The sequence below is a fragment of the Thalassophryne amazonica genome, chromosome 12, assembly GCF_902500255.1.
Source record: "Thalassophryne amazonica chromosome 12, fThaAma1.1, whole genome shotgun sequence".
Classification (NCBI taxonomy): Eukaryota; Metazoa; Chordata; class Actinopteri; order Batrachoidiformes; family Batrachoididae; genus Thalassophryne; species Thalassophryne amazonica.
In genome coordinates this window covers 14,386,417-14,413,605 of record NC_047114.1, presented here as the reverse complement: position 1 = coordinate 14,413,605, position 27,189 = coordinate 14,386,417, and the positions used below count along the sequence as shown (strand labels likewise).

At 42.9% G+C, this 27,189-nt stretch overlaps 1 protein-coding gene across 1 annotated transcript in view; it reads left to right on the top strand.

Moving 5' to 3' along the window:
• Positions 1-10,990, top strand: part of dlgap1a (discs, large (Drosophila) homolog-associated protein 1a) — a 415,980-nt gene extending 404,990 nt beyond the window's left edge. The window contains exon 14 of the mRNA XM_034183790.1: positions 9,821-10,990. Within this exon, the coding sequence (XP_034039681.1) occupies positions 9,821-10,045 (225 nt within the window). The 3' untranslated portion in view covers positions 10,046-10,990. The remainder of the gene's footprint in view (positions 1-9,820) is intronic.
• Positions 10,991-27,189: the final 16,199 nt, after the last annotated feature.

Sequence of the window (27,189 nt, the reverse complement as noted above, 5' to 3'; positions counted from 1 at the left end):
TAGATTGGGGGGGACTTTGACCTCCTCATTAGCCATAGTGCCGGGAGGAACCGAAGATCCTAAGCACTCCCGGTGGCAGGTTTCGCTCCACTGCGTCACAACCCCAGATGGCCAATCAATCCGGGGATTGTGCTTCACCATCCATGGAAAGCCCAAAATCACTCGGGAGGTAGATGGTGTGACATGGAACACTATCTCCTCCCTGTGATTCCCAGACACAACCAAAGTCACTGGTTGAGTCTGATGTGTGATTAATGGAAGCAGGGTGCCGTCTAGTGCTCGCACCTGCAATGGTGCCGGCAGAGCCACCAGGGGGAGCCCTACTTCCTTTGCCCATCTGCTGTCCAGCAGATTCCCTTCCGACCCTGTGTCTAATAGTGCTGGGGCATGAAGGGTTAAATCCCCACTCAGGATTGTTACTGGGATTCGTGCAGATTTGCGGGGTTTTCCCGCGTGCGTATTATGGCCCACCCTTAGCCCAGTTTCTAAGGACGGGCGTTGTAGTTTGACCGTTTAGGGCAGTCCCTCTGCATGTGCTCACATGAGCCGCAGATAAAACACTCCCCGCGGGCCAGTCTCCTTTGCCTGATGTTTGTTTTTACTTTGGCCCTGCTCGTGTCCATAGCCTCCTCAGCAGGGGGAGCTGTAGCCACACGGAGCTCTCTGGCAGTGAAGCGTGGGGACGACGTCACTTTGTCGGAACCGGAAGGAGGAGGGACGGCTCGTGCCCGGTCACGCCCCCCGGCCTGCTCCCGACGATGCTCGTTTAAACGGTTGTCTAAGCGTATAACTAAATCAATAAGCCCGTCAAAATCCCGCGGTTCCTCCTTAGCCAGTAGGTGCTCCTTAAGGACCGGTGACAGTCCATTTACAAAGGCGGCGCGGAGCGCAACGTTATTCCAGCCGGACCTCGCTGCCGCGATGCGGAAGTCGACTGCATACTCGGCTGCGCTACGGCGCCCCTGTCTCATCGACAGCAGCACGTTCGAAGCGGTCTCGCCTCTGTTGGGATGATCAAACACTTGACGTTAGGAGCCGTGAATTCTGCTCCCAAAGCGCCGTAGCGCCGTAGCCCATGCGCGTGCCTCTCCTCGAAGCAAATTAATAACATAAGCCACCCGGCTAGTGTCTGATGCGTACATGACAGGGCGCTGTGAAAAGATGAGCGAACACTGCATGAGGAAGTCCGCGCACGTCTCGACACAGCCCCCGTACGGTTCCGGAGGGCTTATGTATGCTTCAGGGGATGGTGGGAGGGTTCGTTGAACGACCAGTGGAACGTTGGATACAGGCCCAGGACCAGCCAGAGGAGCGGCTGCAGCAGCGCCCTGATCGTGCGCTTCCACCCTGGCGGTGAGAGCCTCCAGCCTCCGATTAAGGAGGACATTCTGCTCTGTCACTAAATCTAACCGAGCCGTGAAGGCGGTTAAGATCTGCTGCAGCTCACTCAACACGCCTCCTGCTGACGCCTGCGCTCCTGGTTCTTCCATTGGCTGTTCAAGCTCGGGTTGACGCCCCTCGGAATCCATGACGATGGCCGAGAAATCCTGTTGGGAAGGTGTCGTAGCACGGACCCACAACAGGGGACGCAAATGAACGGACAATGAATAAACCAAAAGGTAACAATTTAATGTTGTGACACTACACAACGAAAAGATACAGAAAAAAATGCACAGTCAATTAGCATCAGGTGACGTGTGGCAGGCTCGAAGATAGGAGACCCCCCCGACGAGAGAGAAGCCGTACTCCACACGGCTTCCACCACCAACGGCCTGAAGAACACCGGAGCCGCCAAGTCCCGAGTCCCCAGGTGGCCTCTGTTCCCGGCTGTCGACCCTGGTACTGCTGGCAGAGAGCAAAAACAGGATGTGTGAGTGTGAGTCCGCACACTCAGTAATACACAGTCCAACACTGATGGGAGGGAGCACCTCCAACTCCAATCATACACTTAAGCAGCTCCTGTCAGTCACTTATCTGGAGGGAGTGGGAGGCGAAGACGTCGCGGTTCCCACAATACGCCGCTCCAACAAAACTGTCCCACAGGAATAAACGGCTGCAAACAGAGATCAAAACGTGGATTAATCCAAATACTGCAGAGCAGGATTACCTCAGGAATGGTAGTCGATTTCTCGGCAAGGAGGTGGAGTTGCAGTCCGGCTTTTATGGTGTGATGTTGATGATGATAAACGAGTGACAGCTGGTGCAGGGAGAGCATGACAGCTGTCACTTCTTCGGGATCTGGTGCCCTCTCGTGCTTGGAGCCCGCACTCCAAGCAGGGCGCCCTCTGGTGGTGGTGGGCCAGCAGTACCTCCTCTTCAGCGGCCCACACAACAGTTAATTACTGTTATAAATTACAAATTAATTACATTAATTATTAATACCATAAAATTCTCCGACATGATTGCGATGCGTCATAGAAATCTGTGACTTCTATTTCTTTGCATTTATGCAGAAAGGCGAGAAAATAAAAAGAGCAAACAGGCTACTACAACAAGTTTCGCTGTGGTTGCCATGTTGACAATCAGTGAAGATGGCAGTTTAAGACGGGTAGGTTTTTTTTTTCCCCCTAAGGTGGAGGGGTGTCTCAATTCATGGGGCTGGAGGCATACCTCTTCGCCTTACCCCTTGTTTTAAAGGGGTAGGCATAGGGGTAGGGGTAGGGCCAAGGGGAAGGAGAAGGGGTACAAAAGAGAATTGAGATCGGGCCTTAGACTCCACCGACCAATCGCGGTAATGCTTGATGATGATGTCATTGTATCTTCCTCACTGACTCTGAATGACTGGAAAAGGCTGCAGTCCGTGCTTTGGTCACAGGCTCTATCTCCACCTCGGCAGATTAAAACTTCTCCTTGTAACATTGTAAAATTACAAATTATTTTCACCCTCTGGAGTCGCCTGAATTCGGTCATGTAAAAATCACATGACTGAATTAAGCAACTGTCCCATTAAATTCACCAGACTCAGTCTCTGTTTCACTGTGTTTTAAAAGTGCATGCTTCAGCTTTATACAAGTTTTTAAATTATGTTAATAGGCCTACTATAACCTGAATTATGATTAATCATTTCCACAATGTTTTTTGTGAATTTTATGGTCATATTTGGTGCGCGTATTTGCAGAAAGCTGCAGTAAACAGTCCATCTCAGGGCAGGGGAGCGGATGAAAAAAAAAAACGCCTTCCGCTTTATCATTAGTGGAACCCCACAACATGTGCCAATCAGGATCACCAGCCCACGTGGTGGTCTCTGAGGTCTTTCTGGAAAAAATGCCACCAAAAACTATCACAAACTACACTGCCTCCTGCTGGAGTGAAGCAGGAATGGCGAAATAAGATTATTCCAATGTACAAAAATACATGTCTAATAAGTCAGAGAATCAGGTGCTCAAAATGAATTATATCTGTTCATGTTTTTTGTTGTTGTTTTATATTTGTTTATTTTAATAATTTTAGCTTTGCAAAGGGACTATATGACCCATTCAGAAACACTTCCATTATAACTTTTACACTTACGTTTATATTGTGATATATACCGTTACCATGAAGGGATTCAATTTATACCGTGATATGATTTTTAAGTCATATCACCCAGCCCTACTCCCCGTGTTTACATAGGTTCTGTCTGGGTGCTCCCACTTCCTCGCACATCCAAAGACTAGCAGGTTAGGTGAATTGGAGACTTTAAATTGTCTGTAGGTGTGCGTGCTGGTGTATGTGTGCTTGTTTTTCTATATGTAGCCCTGTGATGGACTGGTGTCCTATTCAGGGTGTACCCCTCTTCATGCCCTATGACTGCTGGTGTAGGCTCCAACCACCCCCTCCTCCCTGTGACTCTTAATTGGAGTAAGCGCTTGAAGATGAGAGTGAGTGAACGTACTTGGGTGATCCCCTGACACTTTGTATTACCGATTTATGGAGATTTGGGGGATATGTCATCTCCTGATGACTCTTGTTTGTTTTGATAGCGAAAAGACGCAAACAGCCGCGCATCATCAGCAAAAACCAACAAGGCAAATCCAGCACCACCACAGGGCTTCCACAACTCTACATCTCTGTAGATTCATCATGACTTTCTTTCCATCTGCTCATGCTTCCTTATGCCTTTCCTTCCTCCCTGAAGTCTCTTGCCTCACTGACTGTTTTTATGTTTTAGTTTTAATGAAGATAATAATCAGTCCTTAAACACCAGTGCAGCTGGCATTGTCAGTAAAACGTCTGTAGAGTTTAATGAAGAGTGCAGCACCATGCATATTGAAAAACCTCATCGTCACATCCCAGAAGTTCATGAAGTCTTGTCCATAACTCTGAGCGTCCATGACGTGATCTTTGGTCTGTGGGTTTTTTCCTGTCATTGTGTCATGATATTGTTTCAACCATGACTGAAATTTTAACATGTTCACTTATTTTTATTTATTTATTTATTTACGTTTGACATATTTGATCTCTGTGGTTGGAGAAACTGAGCATTGCACAACTCAGTTATTAATTATCTGCACTGCTCCACTCATCGCTATGAAAAAATGCAGCCATCCCTCACAGAGCTGGGCGATTATGGACCTGTATGTATAACCCCCCCCCCCCCCCCCCCCCCCCCCACACACACACACACACACACACGCACAGCAGACAGCTGCACTCACAGTCTGTTATGATCCATGTCCACATCAGAGCCCCCGGAGGGAATGTGAACTTGATGCTCTTCTGGCTGTTTTATGTGTTGTATTCATTGTGTCTTTGAGTTCTGTGTTTCTCCTCACAGTGGTTCCTCTCCTCTGCATTCAAGTGCCCATTTAGTTTATTGTGTTTGTTACTTAGCTTTGTCCCTCATGACTTTTTACTTTTGTGCCCTCATGTTAGTTTGTGTTCACACTGAGCAGAAAACTGGTTTCAAATATTTCCTTTCTGGTGTTTTAGTGAAGCCTACCACCTGATGGTAGCAGCTTAAAGGGTCAAAAAGTGGATGTTTGGGTCTGCTAAGATTTTGTTTGCCTTGCTAAGGGAGCTTTCTTTGTAATTATATTCTAGTTGGTATCTAGCAACTGACTGGCAGTGGTTGCTATTTTTCTAAGTGCACTCTCTAGTGCTTCTGTCAAACCAGCAAAATATGCCTCTTCTGCTTTTGGCTGCTCATGTTAGGGGTCACCACAGAAGACTAATCATTCCTAAAGATGTGCTGGTTAGGTGAATTGGAAACTTTATAAGTGTAAAAGAGATCTCGATCTCAATGGGACTAACCTGGTTAAATGTAATTAAATCCTTGTACATACAGTAGTGTTCAGAATAATAGTAGTGCTATGTGACTAAAAAGATTAATCCAGGTTTTGAGTATATTTCTTATTGTTACATGGGAAACAAGGTACCAGTAGATTCAGTAGATTCTCACAAATCCAAGACCAAGCATTCATGATATGCACACTCTTAAGGCTGTGAAATTGGGCTATTAGTAAAAAAAGTAGAAAAGGGGGTGTTCACAATAATAGTAGCATCTGCTGTTGACACTACTACTTAGCAATCCTGTGAATCACTAAACTAGTGTTGTATAACCACAGTTTTTCATGATTTCTTCACATCTGCGAGGCATTAATTTTGTTGGTTTGGAACCAAGATTTTGCTGGTTTACTAGTGTGCTTGGGGTCACTGTCTTGTTGAAACACCCATTTCAAGGGCATGTCCTCTTCAGCATAAGGCAACATGACCTCTTTAAGTATTTTGACATATCCAAACTGATCCATGATACCCGGTATGCAATATATAGGCCCAACACCATAGTAGGAGAAACATGCCCATATCATGATGCTTGCACCACCATGCTTCACTGTCTTCACTGTGAACTGTGGCTTGAATTCAGAGTTTGGGGGTCGTCTCACAAACTGTCTGCGGCCCTTGGACCCAAAAAGAACAGTTTTACTCTCATCAGTCCACAAAATATTCCTCCATTTCTCTTTAGGCCAGTTGTGCTAGGACCAATTTTATTCACTTTATACATGTTTCCCTTAGGCAGTATTATTAGACGGCATTGCTTAAATTTTCATTGTTACGCAGATGATACCCAGCTTTATCTATCCATGAAGCCAGAGGACACACACCAATTAGCTAAACTGCAGGATTGTCTTACAGACATAAAGACATGGATGACCTCTAATTTCCTGCTTTTAAACTCAGATAAAACTGAAGTTATTGTACTTGGCCCCACAAATCTTAGAAACATGGTGTCTAACCAGATCCTTACCCTGACCTCCAGTAATACTGTGAGAAATCTTGGAGTCATTTTTGATCAGGATATGTCATTCAATGCGCATATTAAACAAATATGTAGGGCTGCTTTTTTGCATTTGCACAATATCTCTAAAATTAGAAAGGTCTTGTCTCAGAGTGATGCTGAAAAACTAATTCATGCATTTATTTCCTCTAGGCTGGACTGTTGTAATTCATTATTATCAGGTTGTCCTAAAAGTTCCCTGAAAATCCTTCAGTTAATTCAAAATGCTGCAGCTAGAGTGCTAGCAGGGACTAGAAGGAGAGAGCATATCTCACCCATATTGGCCTCTCTTCATTGGCTTCCTGTTAATTCTAGAATAGAATTTAAAATTCTTCTTCTTACTTATAAGGTTTTGAATAATCAGGTCCCATCTTATCTTAGGGACCTCATAGTACCATATCACCCCAATAGAACGCTTCGCTCTCAGACTGCAGGCTTACTTGTTGTTCCTAGGGTTTGTAAGAGTGGAATGGGAGGCAGAGCCTTCAGCTTTCAGGCTCCTCTCCTGTGGAACCAGCTCCCAATTCAGATCAGGGAGACAGACACCCTCTCTACTTTTAAGATTAGGCTTAAAACTTTCCTTTTTGCTAAAGCTTATAGTTAGGGCTGGATCAGGTGACCCTGAACCATCCCTTAGGTATGCTGCTATAGACTTAGACTGCTGGGGGGTTCCCATGATGCACTGAGTGTTTCTTTCTCTTTTTGCTCTGTATGCACCACTCTGCATTTAATCATTAGTGGTTGATCTCTGCTCTCTTCCACAGCATGTCTTTTTCCTGATTCTCTCCCCTCAGCCCCAACCAGTCCCAGCAGAAGACTGCCCCTCCCTGAGCCTGGTTCTGCTGGAGGTTTCTTCCTGTTAAAAGGGAGTTTTTCCTTCCCACTGTCGCCAAGTGCTTGCTCATAGGGGGTCGTTTTGACCGTTGGGGTTTTTCTGTAATTATTGTATGGCTTTTGCCTTACAATATAAAGCGCCTTGGGGCAACTGTTGTTGTGATTTGGCACTATATAAATAAAATTGATTTGATTTGATTTTTCTTTTTTGTTTTAACAATCAGCTTGATCCTTTTAATAAGATGATTTGGCGCTATATAAATAAAATTGATTGATTGATTGATGTGTTCTTTGGCAAATTGTAACCTCTTCTCTTTTATTTAACAGAGGGATTTTGTGGGGGATTCTTGCAAATAAATTAGCTTCACACAGGCATCTTCTAACTGTCACAGCACTTACAGGTAACTCCAGACTGTCTTTGATCATCCTAGAGCTGATCAATGGGTGAGCCTTTGCCATTCTGGTTATTCTTCTATCCATTTTGTGGTTGTTTACCATTTTCTTCCACGCGTCTCTCGTTTTTTTTTGTCCATTTTAAAGCATTGGAGATCATTGTAAATGAACAGCCTATAATTTTTTGCACCTGCGTATAAGTTTTCCCCTCTCCAATCAACTTTTTAATCAAACTACGCTGTTCTTCTGAACAATGTCTTGAACGTCCCATTTTCCTCAGGCTTTCAAAGAGAAAAGCATATTCAGCAGGTGCTGGCTTCATCATAGGGGACACCTGATTCACACCTGTTTGTTCCACAAAATTGACAAACTCACTGACCGAATGCCACACTACTATTATTGTGAACACCCCCTTTTCTATTTTTTTTTTTACTAATAGCCCAATTTCATAGCCTTAAGAGTGTGCATATCATGAATGCTTGGTCTTGTTGGATTTGTGAGAATCAACTGAATCTACTGGTACCTTGTTTCCCATGTAACAATAAGAAATATACTCAAAACCTGGATTAATCTTTTTAGTCACATAGCACTACTATTATTCTGAACACTACTGTATCTGGCACTACCTTCAGATACTTCTCTGCCACTTGAGACGTCCTCATACAATACCACAATTCTTCTTTTGGCATCCTGTCATAAGCTTTCTTTAAATCCACAAACTCACAATCTGACTCCTGGCCTTCTCTATACTTCTCCATTAGTACTCTCAGAGCAAACATTGCATCTGTAGTGCTCTTTCTCGGCATGAAACAATATCTTTGGGCTAACACATCACCTGTTTTCTAAGTCTGGCTTCTACTACTCTTTCTCATAACTTCATGATGTGGCTGATCAACTTTATGCCTCTGTAGTTACTGCAGATTTGAACATCACCCTTGTTCTTAAAAATAGGAACCAGCACACTTCGTTTCCACTCCTCAGGCATCCTCTCACTTTCCAAGATTTTACTTGCACAATGTGGATAGAAACTCCACTGCCATCTCTCCTGGACATTTCCCTGGCTTCACTGGAATGTCATCTGGACCGACTGGACTCTTCATTCTCTTCGTAGCTGCCCTCACGTGATCCTTACTAATCTCTTGCACTTCCTGATTTACTCTCTGCACGTCATGCAGCCTTTTCTCTCCCTCATTTGGCTTCATTCATCAGCTCCTTTAAATATTCCCTCCTTAACACACTCTCCTCGCTTGTCAGCACATTACTATGTGGATATTTTACCACCCTAACCTGCTGCACATCCTTTCCAGCTCGATCCCTTTGTCTGGCCAGTTGGTACAAGTCCTTTTCTCCTTCCTTTACTATTTAACTTCTTGTACAGCTTGCTTTCTCCTTTTTTACCACTTCTCTTTTCACCTTACACCACATCTCTTTGTACTCCTGTCTACAGGATGAGATGGGTCTTCTCTATATTTCGCAGGTGGAAGAAAGCAGTCCTCATAATATCTCTAATCTATAGGTCAAAGGACAACGTAGGATCAAAAATTGCCCCAAGGCTCCTCACTTTGTCAGTGTGATGTATGTCACATGAGCCTAGGTTAATCCTTAGCTGGTCAAATTGATACCGATGTCTCACTGGACCAAGAATCATCATTCCAGTCTTGTCAGAGTTTAAAAGTAGGAAATTGCTGGACATCTAGCTTTTCACTGATGCAAGCAATCCTCTAAGGATTTTATGTGGATGAGATTACCACCAGTTATCGGCATGTATAACTATCATCAGCTCACCAGGCTCATCAGTATCACCACCGATTGGATGGTTTAGTGAGGTCCTCGGATCGGCCCCACTGGGGTCAGAATGTGGCCCTGGCAGAGCGCCGAGAAGAAAATCAAACTTGACTGTCTAGTGGAAGTAAAAGTCATAGCAAGGTTTCCATTGGTGAACCTGCTGAATAATCATTAATGGTCTTCGGAAAAGGCGGCGGACAGTGAGCAAGCACGCTGGCCTGGCCCGAGGCAGTCTCTCCTGCCGTCTGAGCTGAGGGATGGTGCCCACCCCTAAGGCGGGGAGCCTGCCCCAAGGCAATCCTCAGAACCACACCTCTCCGCGTGCACTTGAATGAACCTGTGGCTGTCATTGTCCAGGCCCATGGATGGATACCAGGATTTGGTGTTGAAGTGTCTCACTGTAATTACAATGCGTTAAATTGAGAGGTATAGTTTTGTGGTAAGAAAAGTACAATGAGATCAATCTTGGCATGTTTATGCTGTAGTCAGGTGTTTGATGATCTGCAGTCTGTTTTTTCTGACATCTTCTCCCTCCCATGTCCTTTCCACCAGGAGAGACGCCTCCCTCCTCAAGTGCCAAAAAAGCCACCTAAAGGCCCCCATCATCACCCACCTCTGGCCAGAGAGCATTCCCTGGAGAGCTCAGAGAAACAGCGGCAGGAAGCCAGGAAGCGCCTGATCGCCGCCAAGCGCGCTGCATCTGTTCGACAGAACTCAGCAACTGAGAGCGCCGACAGCATCGAGATCTACATCCCAGAAGCTCAGACAAGGTTATGAGGGCATAAGGACGTGTATACACACACAAACACACTTGGCGTAGGCCCTTCGGTGTCGGCAGCAGCAGACCATGACCTGTAAGATTTGTCCAAACCTGGAACCAGTCCGTCATGTAGATGTCAAGTCAGGAATGCGTGCGGGTGCAGTGTGAGTTTCAGTCCTCATTTGCTCTGCAACCATGCACCCATTTGAATGTCCACACTGCCAATCTGGAGAGTTTGATCCAAAACTCAAGGTTTATGTGTCCCACCGTCTGGTGACGTGTGAAGTGAGTCTGTCTGTATTCTCTGCTGAAGTGTAAATATTTAGATTATTAACTCTCAAACATCACCGACATCCCAAATATAGTCAGAACTCTCACACTATCAAACACGAGCACTTTTAATCCATTCTGGCCACAGCTCCACCAAGTTCCGCAACTTTTCCTATTCCAACATTTCCACAGATGGAATCACATCAATTTGAGCTCATTGAACAGAGTGTCAGCTTTAATTTGATGGTAATTGCACTCAGATAAGTGTCGGAACTACAGCACATTTTATGTTTGGTCCCCATTTTTCATGGGTCCATAACTCATTTGACAAGTATCAGTTGAGCTGTTTTCTGTCCAGGTGTGTGTTATTCCACCATTATTTCATTCATAAGTTAGCACACAAGAGTTTAGTTTGAGTGTTACATTTGGATTATGGTGCTGTTTAAATGTGTAAAGTCCAAAGACCCATTTACTTTAACTTCTATTTCAATGCAGACTGTATGAACCCAAGATATTCCATGTTTTATGTGGTCAGCTTCATTTCATTTGTTCTTAAGAATCCACTCCTGCATTTAAATCCTGCAGCACTTTCCAAAAACATTGAGACAGGGCAATTGAGGGCTAGTAATGAGATTATAAAAAATAGATCATGATGTTATTTCAAAGAGGTTGTTATCATGATTTTGCACAAATGCAGTATCCATGAATGAGTAAGTCTATGAGGAGCAAAGATGGGAAAGATGGCAAAATGATTGAAATATTTAAAAATAATATGGGATGGGATAAGATGGGAAGAGTTTGCACATTTCTCCCTCCACAGTGCATATTATCATTAATGACTCAAGGAATCTGGAGCCATTTCAGTTCGTAAAGGGCAAGGGTGCAACCCAAAGCTGAACACCTGTGATCTCAGATCCCTCAAGTGACACTGCATCAGGAACTGTTATTCATCAATAGCTGATATAACCATATGTCCAAGAACAAAGCAACCTGCCTCTCGGTAGGAGGGGTCTGGTTAGGTTTAAAACTCCAGCTTTGGTGGCTTCTGTTATTCTTCTCTACAAGAGTCAAGACAGAAGTCAGACTACCAGAGCAAGAAATTTAGCTGAGGAAGCTTCTGTGATTAGAAGTAAAACGTTCTCTCGTCCAGCAACCCAGTCCAGTCGAAGATTTAAGCTTCTCTACTATGGAAACCACCTGGACAACAGAAACATTATGACCCACTGTGGGCATGAGGCCCTGGCACTGGTACATAAGCTGGAAAAGACTGCTAAAAAGATAGCTAACTTTAGAAACCACTTAAGATTTAACTTGAGATGCAGACAAAACAGCATTATTCCAAAATGCATGAAGCAAAAGGCACTAGAAACAGGTCACAGAGCAGAAAAGATCCAGCATAGTTACCTTAGGAGGATTTTGGGTCTTAGAATTAGAAGGCTTCATTGTAAAATATTAGACCTCCAAAATTATTTTGATAGTCTTCACTAAAGGTTAGAAACTTTATTGCGGGAAGAGGCCCATAATAAGATCACAAAGTTCACAGTTAAAATTCAAATGTTTGAGCATTTAAAAAGTAAGGAGCGGCAAATTCATTAAATTTCACAACCTTTTAGTGCAGAAAAGGCTTTCTTTCACGAGCAGTGGGGGTAGTTATAAAGATACACCCAGACAAATTAGTGAGAACAGGGAAAATTGGGTAAAGAATCTCTCTGACAGGGTTCTTACACAGACAGAAAAGGATGTGCTTGCAAAAGGACTCTCAGTGACCCCTAAACATATACCGACAGTAGATTACATCACTGCAGTAGAGTCAGCCATTAAACATAACAGTTTGTCAGAGTCAGAAGCTGGGGACCTCTGGCTAAGAGTCACAGTAGTGCTGAACAGTGCTAAGCCTCCTTTGTCCAAAATCACAGGAGAAGAACGTAAAGCATTGTCAGCACTGCAGAAGGACCAAAGCATCCTTATCCTGCCAGCAGATAAAGGCAGATGCACAGTGGTTCTGTAAACATTGGACTACGAGGCCAAGGTCAACAACTTGCTCAGTAACTCCAATACGTACGAGCGTCTGAAGAGAGACCCCACAAGCGGCTATAAGAAGAAAATCATTAACCACCTCCAAAACCTGGAGAAAGAGGGACTCATTGACAGGCAGGTGTACTACAGACTGTACCCTGGGGATGCCACGCCATGCATCTATGGGCTGCCCAAAATCCACAAACAGGAGGTGCTACTAAGGCCTATTGTATGTAGCACAGATTCCATCACTTACAATTTGGCCAAGCACCTCAAGTGGATTTTGGCTGCTCTAGCGGGTAACGCATACCACCATGTGGAGAACACACAAGATTTTGTGAACAAGATCAAGGACCTTCAGCTGGAGGCAGATGAAACTATGGTGTCATTCGATGTGACATCATTGTTCACCTGCATCCCCACTGCTGAGGCCATCACAGCTGTGAGGCAGAGGCTGCTGGAGGACACGTCTCTACTTGAAAGGACCAAACTTACACCAGACCATATCTGCCAACTCTTGGAGATCTGTCTTAACACCACATATTTCCAGTTTAGGGGGAATTACTACAAGCAGATCCATGGTTGTGTGATGGGGTCTCCGGTATCCCCCATTGTTGCCAATCTGTACATGGAGCTAGTGGAGAACAGAGCCTTGGCATCATTCACAGGAATTTCTCCCAGTCACTGGTTCAGATATATCGATGACACACATGGGTTTAAATCAAGCAACAGGAAGTGGAGGTCTTTACAGAGCACATCAACTCAGTAGACTCCAACATCAAGTTCAGACGTGAGGATGTCAGAAACAACTATTTAGCCTTCTTGGACTGTGATGTTACGATTGGAGAGAACAGGCAGCTCCAGACAGGGGTTTACAGAAAACCCACTCACACTGACCAATATCTGCTCTTTGGCTCAAACCACCCCCTTGAACACAAGCTTGGGGTGATCAGGACTCTTCAACACAGAGCCCTACAGGTGCCCACAACTACAGAGGGAAGGGCTAAAAAACAACAACATGTCTGGAAAGCCCTCACAGTATGTGGGTACCCACGATGGTCCCTGGATAAAGTGCAGAAGTCCCAAAGAACAAAGAGACCAGACAGACAGGACACGGAGCCAAGAAGAAGAGGAGTGTCTCTCACTTATTTAGCAGGTTTAGGGGAAAAACTACAGAGGATCTTCAGACAGCACAAAATCCCAGTTTACCTTGTTAACACCTTGAGACAGAAATTAGTTCACCCTGAGGACAGAATCCCTAGTTACAAACAGATCAATGTAGTGTATTATGCCAGATGTCAGGAAAACTGTAACAAACACTACACAGGTGAGACTAAGCAGCCATTGCACAAAAGGCTATACCAGCACAGCAGAGAGGGCGCTGGTGGACCTCAGTCTGCAGTTCATCTCCACCTTAAAGACACTAACCACACGTTTGAGGACAAGGAAGTTAAAATCTTAGCCAGAGAAAAGAAATGGTTTGAGAGTGGAGCGAAGGAAGCTTTGTATGTGAAACAGTTGAAACCCAGCCTAAACTGGGGAGGGGGTCTGAGACGCCCTGTTTACAATGGGGTACTCAGGTCAAAGCAGTTTCAGTCTTTTGTTCATGGTAATGAGTCATTCGCGTCATCAGGAGAGGTGTCAGTCCCATCGTTAGGAGGAACAGCTGCCCTGTCATTAGGAGGGTGTTAACTAGAGCACAATAGGTGCTAATTAGAGCAATTGTTAGTCACTAGCCAGTAGCAGTCTGCCTCTCGGTAGGAGGCATCTGGTTAGGTTTAAAACCCCAGCTTTGATGGCTTCTGTTATTCTTCTCTACAAGAGTCAAGACAGAAGTCAGACTACCAGAGCAAGAAATTTAGCTGAGGAAGCTTCTGTGATTAGAAGGGAAACGTCCTCATGTCAAGCAACCCAGTCCAGTTGAAGATTCAAGCTTCTCTACTATGGAAACCACCTGGACAACTGAGAGCCTACACAGAAACTTCACCTCCTCAAGTTCTTTCACGATTGTGGCACTTTAAATAAACTCCTGGAAATAATATATTCTGACTGTATCCATTGTTTGGCAGAAGAATAGGACAAAATAACACCTAAGACACAGTGAATTTGAGCAAGTCAGTATGTTACCAGTGGAAACTTAACCACATACACACCATCGTACATGGTTCGGCCCCTTCTTATCTAACCTCTGCCTTCCAGCTTAACTCTTCCTCCTGTTGTACTTGTTCAGGTCCCCTGTCTTTCTTTATTCCTTCTGTTAAATCGTTTGGACTGTCTTCTTTCATTTACACTGGTGCTTGTTGATGAAAAGTCTACCTCGTCATGTCAAATCTCTGTCATACAAAAGTCCATTTTAAATCAGTTGTTAAAGATTTTTTATTCCATCATGTTTTTGTTACTGAATCCAGTCCTTTTATTTGCTCCTAGTCACTTTTATTTCTTTACATTTATTTGTTCATAATTATTTTTTTCATTTTGCCAATTTAATTGCTTAACTAGTCAATATTTATTATTATTGTTTTTATTTTTTTTTAATGTTCATTTCATTTTCTCAAGTTTCAAAGGACCACAATGGAAATAAGTCATTTGTCATTTTTCACTTTCTTGTGTTATCCTTGTGAAGTTTATTGTACATGTATACAGTGTATCACTGAATTTAGCTAAATAAAATCAATCAATCATTACAATGTGGTAAACATTTTAGCATTCCAACTTTTTTTTTTTTTGGGATGTGTTACAGGACTAAAATACAGGAATGGATGTATATTAACAAATGAAATGAAGTTGACAGAAAAATCATGAAATATTTTTGTTTCATAGTATCAGCAGTGACATAAAAGTATTAATCGCAATATTTGTTGTTGTGTGTTTGGTTTTTGTGTTTTTGTGTTGTTGTTGGTGTGTGTATGTGTGTGTGTGTGTGTGTGTCACTTTTTTGCATTTTCTGTATCATCCCAACTTTTTTAGGATTTGTGGTTTCATGTGCGAACAAAATGAAGTCAGATTTTCCAAAGCTGCTGGACTGAGTGTCTTTGGCAGAACTGTCCAGCTTCATGTATGACAGGGCCAGGTGTCTCTGGGGTATCATACCATGTGTGGTATTAATAAATTAAGCAACAGCAGTGTTTGTTAGCAGGAGTGCTTCACTGACCATCAAGGAAAAAATGAAAACAGGATTTAACAGTAATGACTGGAACACCAGCAGCAAACTGAGGTCCAGTGTGTTGTTCCGGGAGACTGACACACAGACAGCAGGAGGCAGGTATCTGCTCTTCCACCTCAGCCACCTGTAGAGGGCGTAGTGGGCATGTCAGTGTCTGTGGGCAATAAGATGAAGCTGAACAGAGCTTACGTCATACCATGTCCTGCCATTAGGAGGCACTGTTGCGTTGCTGAAAACTGATAGTTCCATGGTTACGGTGCCTGCTTTGGCAGTTTGCTGTTGAAAGCTGAATGTCAGAATTTGACCGGTTTCTTTGTTACAGAATGAATCCAGGTTTGGACATGTCATCCAGGACTCATAGGTGATAAATATGGTCCGCAGACCTTCTTCACAAACAGATGGACACTCAGCTTAACAGTCTTGCATGTTTCAATCTGCTTTTCCCATCATTTTGTGATTTCATTTTATTTAATTAAAAGGCAGGCTTTTCAAAATAAAACACGAAGCACTGACATTGCTCTACAGGAGCCTCGTGTACAACACGTGCGTGAGCGCAAAAACATGGCATACTTCCGTTTGCCAAATCTGCAACATGTTTATATCCACAGCCCCCCCCCCCCCCCCCCCCCCACGCACACACACACACACACACATACACAAACTGAACAATCAGTAATCAGTAAAACTCTATATAAGCCATATGTCACGGTAATTTGTTGAGAATTTTTAACAATATGATAAATTTTGTGAGAAGATGCCTCTGTCATTTAGGATTGTTTGAAACACTGAGCAGCTTAGTCAATGAAATAAAAGAGGTGTGTCACGTCAGCCAAGAAATAAACCGCACCAGTTTCCACATTCCCGCCGCGACATGCTCGCTTCCTCCGAGCCAAACAGTCCATGCACCTCTGCTTGTGTTTTTTGGAGGATGCAGATGAAGCGATATTAAAATAAAAGCTAACGTAGTCATTACACTGTGTGCACGTGCCGGCATGCACTGCTGACATCATCAGTGATCCGCATCAGGGAAACCACACGGCCACATAAAACGATACATTAAAACGTGTTATGTAGCTGATTGTGTAACTGCTGGGCAGTTCTATGGTAATGGAATTACAGTGGCAGAAAATCATTTCATTCCTGTAGAATTGCCCTGTTGTCAATGCAATGTCACACTCACTTGTACCACCACTAGATGGCCACAGTCAGCTGCAGACCGTTACACAGTGGCAATGGCAATGTAGCACAGCACTGTGGTGCTGAGACTGTCTCCGTCTCTACCTTGAGGTACAGTGGCATGAAAAAGTGGATTCAGACCTTCAACAGAACCTGGATCAAATTCACCTGCATCACCTGACACAAAAAATAAAACTGTTTTCAGGAACCATGCAGTGCTCCAATGGACAGCTCAGACTTCACCTGCAGTTACGTCCAGAAGTAAGAATGAAGTGACGCAATCATTTTCTTCATTGTGTCTCAGAGAGTTTCTGCCGCACTGCGAGAGTATCGTTACCCTGAACGGAAATCAATGTGCAGGTCCAGCTGGACAAACACAGAGACAGAGCATCAGCATTGACTGTTTTTGTCTTTCTGACTGAACATGGTTTAGTCACAGTTTGTCCATGTTCACTCAGGAAAACTGTCTCACAGCAGAATCTGGACTATGTTGCTGGCTGTAGTCCTATGAGCTCCCGTGAGCCACCACTGTCAGGCCACCAAGCTCAGTGTGCTAAAATGATCCCCACACACATTCCTCTGCTCTGGGGTTGTGTCCATTGGAGGAGCAGACCGTCCACACCTTACATCTCCCCAATCTGAAATCAACCAGACTCGCTTTACTGATGGGTGTGCATTACAGTGCTGGGACTTGAACCAGTGGCAGAGAAGATCAGTGATCTACTAGAGTAGGGTGGGAACAAAAAGCTTTGGACAACCAGAGGTTACAAACTTTCACAACACTGTTCATCGAGGAACACTTTTCATGCCACTGTCAGTCAACTTTTTAACTGCTGCCACACAACGTGACAGTCTGGCAGTTCACTCACACTAGTCAAGCCCAAGAACATTTGACCCCCCAACGTCCATTTCATGGACTCATGTGGGACCTCCATGCCGTACCCAGGCCATTTAAAGAGGAGATCTGGGGCAGAGTTCAGTTGGACTTGGAGTGCAGTAGGCATATACTGCGGTCGCAGATTATGACTAACGTTATCATTACTACTTAGATAATACAGTCAGTGTTTGGGTCAAAAATGCATAGTTCCTCTCCTTATTGATAAAGTGAATCATGGGCAGCGACCAATCGATTGCCTTCATACAATTCTTGCTTGATAGATAAATTTTGTATTGCATAATTTATCAGGCTAGACATGCAAGAGACCATTAAAGCCAAAATTGTGGCAAAATAGCCCACAAAGACAGTAATGTTTCAAAGTCTATGATTGAGGTGTAGGGGTACTGGTGCCAGGTGAGTGGTTTTTTTTCTGCTAAATTTGAAATATTACAAATTATCCTGCTGCCTGTGAGCACTTTCAACTTTTTCCTTTGTGCGAGTTCTGGTACTGAGCTGTTTTATTTATTTATTTAGTGTTGGCTGTTGGGCTATTTTTGTGTGTGTGTGTGTGTGTGTGTGTGTGTGTGTGTGTGTGTGTGTGTGTGTGTGTGTGTGTGTGTGTTTGGTGAGGGGCATCCTGTTTTTGTTTCATTTTATTGGATGTTGTTTTTGTTTTTTGTGCTTTAGTTTAATGATATGGTTTCAAGCTTCACACTGCTGATCCACCAGCAATGCCAAAACCTGAACATTTAGACAAATCACACATGAACTGTCACAGGTCCAGAAACATAAAAAAAACATTGATTTGGACTCGCTGGCGAGTCCATAGACCCCCAGAGGATTCAATTAAATGTCAAACCATACAATTGTCATGAAGCAAATCTTGATGCACGCAACTAAACATCTAAATCTGCCGGAATGCTGAGTACAAGCTGTCATTTGTGGACTTTCACTTCACATTGACAGTGAAAATACTGTTAGCATCAAACAGCATGAAGTAGATAAACACAATGAAACAGTATTTGTTCAAATTGTTGGCTTGCACTGTGTTGTTTGCAGTATGTGCTTAGTTTACATTTAGTTGCCATGGTGATAAGGTTATCTGCATGTTCTGAGGAAGCTGTCTTAACCCATCAAGGGTCTTGGTGTGCTGTATCACACCTGTGCTTGCTCTTCTGCACAGACACAAACAACCAGACAAAAAAGATGGTGCAAACATGTACACAAAGTAAAACACACTGGTGCAAACACGTACACAAAGTAAAACACACTGGTCCAAATACATACGCAAAGTAAAATACACTGGTGCAAACACGGACACAAAGTAAAATGCAGAGTCAAAATATGTATTAATCAAAGTCAAACACACTGGTCCAAACACATACACAAAGTAAAATGCAGGGTCAAAATATGTATTAATCAAAGTAAAACACACTGGTCCAAACACATACACAAAGTAAAATGCAGCATCCAAATACGTATTACATAAAGTAAAACACTGGTCTAAACACATACACAAAGTAAAACACACTGGTGCAAACACGTACACAAAGTAAAACACACTGGTCTAAACACATACACAAAGTAAAACACACTGGTGCAAACACATACACAAAGTAAAATGCAGGGTCAAAATATGTATTAATCAAAGTAAAACACACTGGTGCAAACATGTACACAAAGTAAAACACACTGGTCTAAACACATACACAAAGTAAAACACACTGGTGCAAACACATACACAAAGTAAAATGCAGGGTCAAAATATGTATTAATCAAAGTAAAACACACTGGTCCAAACACATACACAAAGTAAAACACACTGGTCTAAACACATACACAAAGTAAAACACACTGGTCTAAACACATACACAAAGTAATACACACTGGTCTAAACACATACACAAAGTAAAACACACTGGTCTAAACACATACACAAAGTAATACACACTGGTCTAAACACACACAAAGTAAAACACACTGGTGCAAGTTGCAACTGGTGGGTTGGAGTTCCTACTGGACATTTGCCTCAAATGTCCTCGGTCCCACTGTGAAGAGGGTTTGCGGGGAGAGATCTCTGTATGAGGACGTTCAGTGAAAACGAACCCTAGCTAAAAACTCCACAAAGCAAATATGGAAAAGTCGAAAAATGGCAAATTGTACTGGCCGGATGTCTCCCAGGATAAAAAGGTCCCCAAATCACGCCTAGGCACCAGGGTGTGTGAGGAAAGTAATGGTGCAACTTCTCTTAGTGCTGCAGGGAATGATCTCCCCTGCGAGAGCACTCAACTGGATAACCCATCAGATCAGCATAGCTCTGATCCTGGACTCCAGCAGCAACAGCCTCAAAGGCCAAAAAGAAATCTACGAAAATACACCACTGTTACTTGGACCATTGAAGAGAAGAAAACAATCTTCTACTGCTTCGCTTACTCAAGACATGAGAAGTGGGGCAGGAGAAAAAAGTGCAAACACGTACACAAAGTAAAACACACTGGTCCAGACACATACACAAAGTAAAACACACGGGTCCAAACACATACACAAAGTAATACACACTGGTCTAAACACATACACAAAGTAATACACACTGGTCTAAACACATACACAAAGTAAAACACACTGGTGCAAACACATACACAAAGTAAAGCACACTGGCCCAAACGTACTACATAGAGTAAAACACAGCGGTCCAAATTCAGAAACAAAATTTAACACATCGGTCTAAACACACTGACAAAGTAAAACACGGCACCTGCTAACACTTTGTTCCAACAGAACACAACCTTTTTGTTTGTTTGTTTTTGTTTTTGTGTCTGTCATAATGCCATTTACTATCATGAAACATGTATTGTGATGACTTTTTATACAACTGTTATTAATTTCTCCAGAGTACATCTGGAATGATGGGAATGTCACAACATGGGAATCTGTTCTGTGGTGATGACAATGTTGGTGATGAAGGTTTCTCTTTTGAATTTTGTACATTTTTGTTGTGAGGGGTGCGGGTAACTTTGTACATGTTCTGATTACCTCTGTGTTGCTGAAATGATGATGATATTGAGCCATATTTAATGTGAATTACCTTTCTTATCCAAAGAAAAGGGCCATATAAATGCTGAATGAGAATGTTGCTTTTCATTTCTTTTGTGTTCTTGTAGCAAGTATACTTAACAACAAAACTCAACAAAAATATAAACACAACACTTTTGGTTTTGCTCCCATTTTGTATGAGATGACCTCAAAGATCTAAATCTTTTTCCACATACACATATCACCATTTCCCTCAAATATTGTTCACAAACCAGTCTAAATCTGTGATAGTGAGCACTTCTTCTTTGCTGAGATAATCCATCCCACCTCACAGGTGTGCCATACCAAGATGCTGATTAGACACCATGATTAGTGCACAGGTGTGCCTTAGACTGCCCACAATAAAAGGCCACTCTGAAAGGTGCAGTTTTGTTTTATTGGGGGGGGGGGATACCAGTCAGTATCTGGTGTGACCACCATTTGCTTCATGCAGTGCAACACATCTCCTTCGCATAGAGTTGATCAGGTTGTCAATTGTGGCCTGTGGAATGTTGGTCCACTCCTCTTCAATGGCTGTGCGAAGTTGCTGGATATTGGCAGGAACTGGTACACGCTGTCGTATACGCCGGTCCAGAACATCCCAAACATGCTCAGTGGGTGACATGTCCGGTGAGTATGCCGGCCATGCAAGAACTGGGACATTTTCAGCTTCCAAGAATTGTGTACAGATCCTTGCAACATGGGGCCGTGCATTATCCTGCTGCAACATGAGGTGATGTTCTTGGATGTATGGCACAACAATGGGCCTCAGGATCTCGTCACGGTATCTCTGTGCATTCAAAATGCCATCAATAAAATGCACCTGTGTTCTTCGTCCATAACAGACGCCTGCCCATACCATAACCCCACCGCCACCATGGGCCACTCGATCCACAACAGTGACATCAGAAAACCGCTCACCCACACGACGCCACACATGCTGTCTGCCATCTGCCCTGGACAGTGTGAACCGGGATTCATCCGTGAAGAGAACACCTCTCCAACATGCCAAACGCCAGCGAATGTGAGCATTTGCCCACTCAAGTCGGTTACGACGACGAACTCGAGTCAGGTCGAGACCCCGATGAGGACGACGAGCATGCAGATGAGCTTCCCTGAGACGGTTTCTGACAGTTTGTGCAGAAATTCTTTGGTTATGTAAACCGATTGTTTCAGCAGCTGTCCGAGTGGCTGGTCTCAGACGATCTTGGAGGTGAACATGCTGCATGTGGAGGTCCTGGGCTGGTGTGGTTACACGTGGTCTGCGGTTGTGAGGCTGGTTGGATGTACTGCCAAATTCTCTGAAACGCCTTTGGAGACAGCTTATGGTAGAGAAATGAACATTCAGTACACGAGCAACAGCTCTGGTTGACATTTCTGCTGTCAGCATACCATTTGCACGCTCCCTCAAATCTTGCGACATCTGTGGCATTGTGCTGTGTGATAAAACTGCACCTTTCAGAGTGGCCTTTTATTGTGGGCAGTCTAAGGCACACCTGTGCACTAATCATGGTGTCTAATCAGCATCTTGATATGGCACACCTGTGAGGTGAGATGGATTATCTCAGCAAAGGAGAAGTGCTCACTATCACAGATTTAGACTGGTTTGTGAACAATATTTGAGGGAAATGGTGATATTGTGTATGTGGAAAAAGTTTTAGATCTTTGAGTTCATCTCATACAAAATGGGAGCAAAACCAAAAGTGTTGCGTTCATATTTTTGTTGAGTGTATGTCTGTTTGGGTGGAAAATTACAGCAGCAAAGTGAGATCAGCTCGAACAAAGCCAAAGTGTTCCGTTCCAGGCTCTGTTGTAAACCTCGCAAACTCCACACACCTGAATGCGTGTCACCATGGTGACGCCTGCAGAGGACAGTTTGCTGCTGCCTCCAAACAATGTGACTGTGTGGGTTTTTCCTCAGGAAGAGAAATTTAGTCGATTAAATCAGGGTCTCCCAGATGTGGATGTGTGAAAAATCATGAGGGTGGTGCAAGCTGTCATTCACTCTGAAGCCACACCCCAAATCACATTAAAATAACAACCAGCATCATTTAAAAAAGGTCTTTAATCTCAAAATCAAAGCAAATCTTTGCAATGTAATCACAATTTAATAGTAATACAAAACACACAATCATAGTTTGCACAAGTATGTACCATGTTTCTGAATTGTCATTCGTCCAGCCACATGTCTTCAGACATCAGGAGATGAGACACAAACATTCAAACACACTTCTTATGTCTTGAAGTTCAGTAAAACCAAGAAAAGGAAAGAGTGCAATGGCATGGTAAATCTGTCTAGACCACAGCATTCTCAAAGCTGACTGAGCATGCAGAAAGGACACAAGTGATGGAAGCCAACGAGCCACCTATGACACCTCTGAGAGAGTTACAAACATCAGTGGCTACAATTTGAAACATTTTGTCTGTTGCGTTACCACTTACAGTCATACACAGAAGGAATTTGTGAACTCTCGTTGTTCATGAAGCACGATAGACTGTTTCCCCTATTTTTACCCGATGGCCATCAAATATGGCCATCGGCTATTGCAAAGGCTTTGCATCCATCCAGATGTCTGTCTGTCTGTCTGTCTGTGCCCAGTGTAAGTCCAGTCCTATTACTGCCAAAGTCTTCAAATTCACAAGGGAACATTCTTGGGACACAGACCTTGGACATGTTCAAAGATGGCTAACTTTGATTTATTTTAAGAGTTAATATGTATATGTCACGGACATGCACGAGCAGGTTCTGGGGGCCTACCCCCAGACTCCCCAACTACGGCCCTCTTAACCTCCACCATTTTAAGCATTTTCTTTATTTTCTGACATTTGTGTCCTCACCATGTCAATTAGGACCTTCAGAGTTTTTCAGTAAATGCTTCTGGAGAGCATTAACATGGCTAAAACTCTTCAGCTTCTGCGGGGCAAAGCTGAAGATTACTACTCCCCTCTTAACCCCCTGCCACTTTAAGCTTTTTTTTTTTTAATGTAGATGTAAATTCATATTCAAACCTTTCAGCTAGTTGACAGTAGGGCTGCACAATATGGCCAAATTAGCTGAACTTTCAGGTCTACTTTTTAAGAAAATCCTCCTCTACACCACTCTGTTAGGAAGCTGTATTTTATATTTTTAATTACATTTATAGCACGTTGTAGAGATTTACTATCAGTTTGAGTATACGGAAGATCATTTTAGATTTTTTTTTTTTGTTGTATTTGAAATGGCATCAACAAATTAAAATGTGTGAAATACCAAATGTTACAGTACTTCTAAGGGCAACTGAGAAACACTCAAATAAGCAAGCAGATCATGAGTCAGCTGCTGTCTGCTCATGTTATTAATTGAAAATCACCGGAGAAGCATGTATATATATAAGGCAACCCGAATGAAAGGAGAAATGCTGGTTTTAACAACCTGGACCTCATTTCTGGCATAAAATACACAGTATAACTAGAGTCCATGGTTCAATTGATATGTTCAGCTTCAAATCTTGCTCAAGCAGGATCCCTACAGGAGGGACCTAGCAGTCAATATGTGTCAAAATGGCTCTTTTCAACCAGACGTGCAGTGCTGTGACATATCAGTCATCTGGATGGCACCTGGGGTGTCCAATCAGATTTCAGGGGAGTCCAGTGCAACCCAGCTACACCCATGTCAGGAAATGTTCAACATTTAACATTTCCTGTTTCACTGTGCACTCAAAATTTAGCACTTCCTGTTTCAGTCTCAACTTGCCACTGAATTCCCACAAGACCCCACCAGATCTTGTTTATTGTCAAACCAGGAAGTGTTCATTTGACAACATTTCTTTTTTTAATTATTTAATGAGACAAACAAAAAGTTACATACAGGATTACATACAACAGCAAAAATAACATACCAAAGAACAGATTAATAAAAAAAACCCAGATCAAAACTAGGGGGGAATTATAAAAAAAAAAAAAAAATTTTGACATTTCCTATTTCACTGTGGACTCAAAATTTGGCCCCTCCTGTTTCAGTCTCAACTTGCAACTGAATTCCCGCAAGATCCCAAAAGATCTCCTGTCTTGTCAATCCAGGAAGTGTTCAACATTTCACATTTCCTGTTTCACTGTGGGCTCAAAATTTGGCACTTCCTGTTTCATTGTGAACTTTCCACTGAATTCCCACGAGATTCCATGAGATCCCGTCTACTGTCAGTCCAGGAAGTGTCGATCCAGGAAGTGTTCAACATTTGAGATTTCCTGCTTCACTGTGGGCTCAAAAATTGGCTCTTCCTCATACTCTCACGAGCGCCACTAGTTTAGCTTATGACAAGCTAAAAGTGGACGTTCTCGTTATGGCCGAACAACTTTCTACAGTTTCTGGGGATTCTGTGTTAGTACGCACCCGCGGCCGATGTGCTTGATGAATTCCTGTGCAAAAAGTAGTTCCCAGATAATTGTGATATATTCCTGTGAGATAATGAGTATATCTCATCTAAATCAATTCTAAAATTTACCAGTAATAAAATTGTAAAGAGAACTGAAGTTTTAAGAGTGGCCATAATAAATATTTAAGAAACTTAAAAGTTTATGAGCATTGTAAACATTGACACTATGGAGTTTGATCCGGAAGCATTTAGAAAGATATGATTGGAATGTTTTGAATAACATTTACAGTTGGCGATGAAAGACTTGGGTGTTAACTTCATGTTAAAGTCAGAACAAGAAGCTGCACTGAAAGAGATCTCTCTGGGAAGAGACACATTCTGTGTGTTGTCGCTCCAACGAGAGTGGCACGCTGAGCAGTTTCGCGAAAGTAGTCCAGCGAGCTCAGTCTGTGGCCGAGCTATCCCACAATGCTAAAATAGCAGAGATGTTGGTCCACTGAGAGCGGCACTCTGAGCAGGGTGGCATCTTCCTGTTTGAGACTGTGCGGTGCTTCACTCATAAGAGGTTAAGTCACATTCTGTTTCATTCTGTTACCTTTTTTTTGAGTGGCAGGGGTGACAGTCAATCAGAGTAGTGTGGCACCGTGACATCAGTGGCTGGCCTCTCTCTAGCGCTGCAAAATTACTTCATTTATGTGTTTATATAACATATTTCTCATATATTATGTAAAAGCTAGCGAGAAATAAACACAACTAAAACTAAAAATGCTGTTTTTGGAACCTGTTAACACCTCTGAAGTGATTTACAAAACATTTTGCATATGTTAGGGTGGTGATGTCACAGGCTGGTCACATTTGTGTGTAAATATAACCTCTTTGTCATATATTATGTAAAAGCTAGTGAGAAATAAACACCTCTCAAACTGAAAACACTGTTTTTGTAACCCAGAAACATCTCTGGACTGATTTACAAGACATTTCACAGACGTCGGCATGCACGCTAACTTCTGCTAACTCAAAGCTAACTTCCACTCGTGGCAAATGCTCATGTATGTGCACACACACGGCTTCCTGCAGACACCATTTAAACGTAAATATTGTTTATGATTGATTGATTGATAGAGGGGCTTTAGTGAATATATATATATATATATATATATATACAGTGAGGAAGATAAGTATTACAGAGGTCAAATGTTTCCTGTAGTTTTTCACCAGGTTTGCACACACTGCAGTAGGGATTTTGTGTATGTCACATACATGTTGTATGTCACTACGTATGTCACATATAGTATGTCTTCTTTATTATGTGTGCCCTGTTTATTATGAATGTTACATGCATATTGTATCTCATGTATTTATTATGTATGTGACATAGATATAGTGCATCACGTTTGTTATGTATATTGCATACTTACTGTATGCCACGTTTATTACATCTGACGCATACTTACTGTATGTCACATGTGTGTATTACATGTGTCACATGTTTACTGTATGTGACATGTATGTATTATGTATGTTGCATACTTACTGTATGTCATGTGTTTAGTATGTATATCACATACACATTGTATGTCCTATGTTTATTACGTATGTTACATACATATTGTATGTCATGTATTTATTATGTATGTGACATACATATTGTATATCAAGTTTATTATGTATGTTGCATACTTACTGTATGTCATGTTTATTACATCTGACGCATACTTACTGTATGTCACATGAGTGTATTACATGTGTCACATGTGTTACATGTGATACAATACCTCACTGCGGTATTGTATCACTTCCTGTTCCGGAGCACAGCGGTGTTTTTCTGTATCTGTCAGCTGTTTAATCTGCGCAGTTAGATTGATCTAGTTATCTAGATTACGATTTGTTTCCTTCTGCTGAATCACCTCTAAATTATTTACACATTATTCACTTTGCGTGTTTTTAGGAATCTGCTAGCTTAGCGTAGCTACTAGCTCTTAGCCGATTTAGCATGGCGGCTTCTCCTGTCTCTCCCGCACTTTTCTGCTCTGGGTGTGAAATGTTTAGTTATTCCTCGGCCTCCTTTAGCAGTAACGGTACTTGTAATAAGTGTAGCTTATTCGTAGCTTTGGAGGCCAGGCTGGGCGAATTGGAGACTCGGCTCCGCACCGTGGAAAATTCTACAGCTAGCCAGGCCCCTGTAGTCGGTGCGGACCAAGGTAGCTTAGCCGCCGTTAGTCCCCCCCTGGCAGA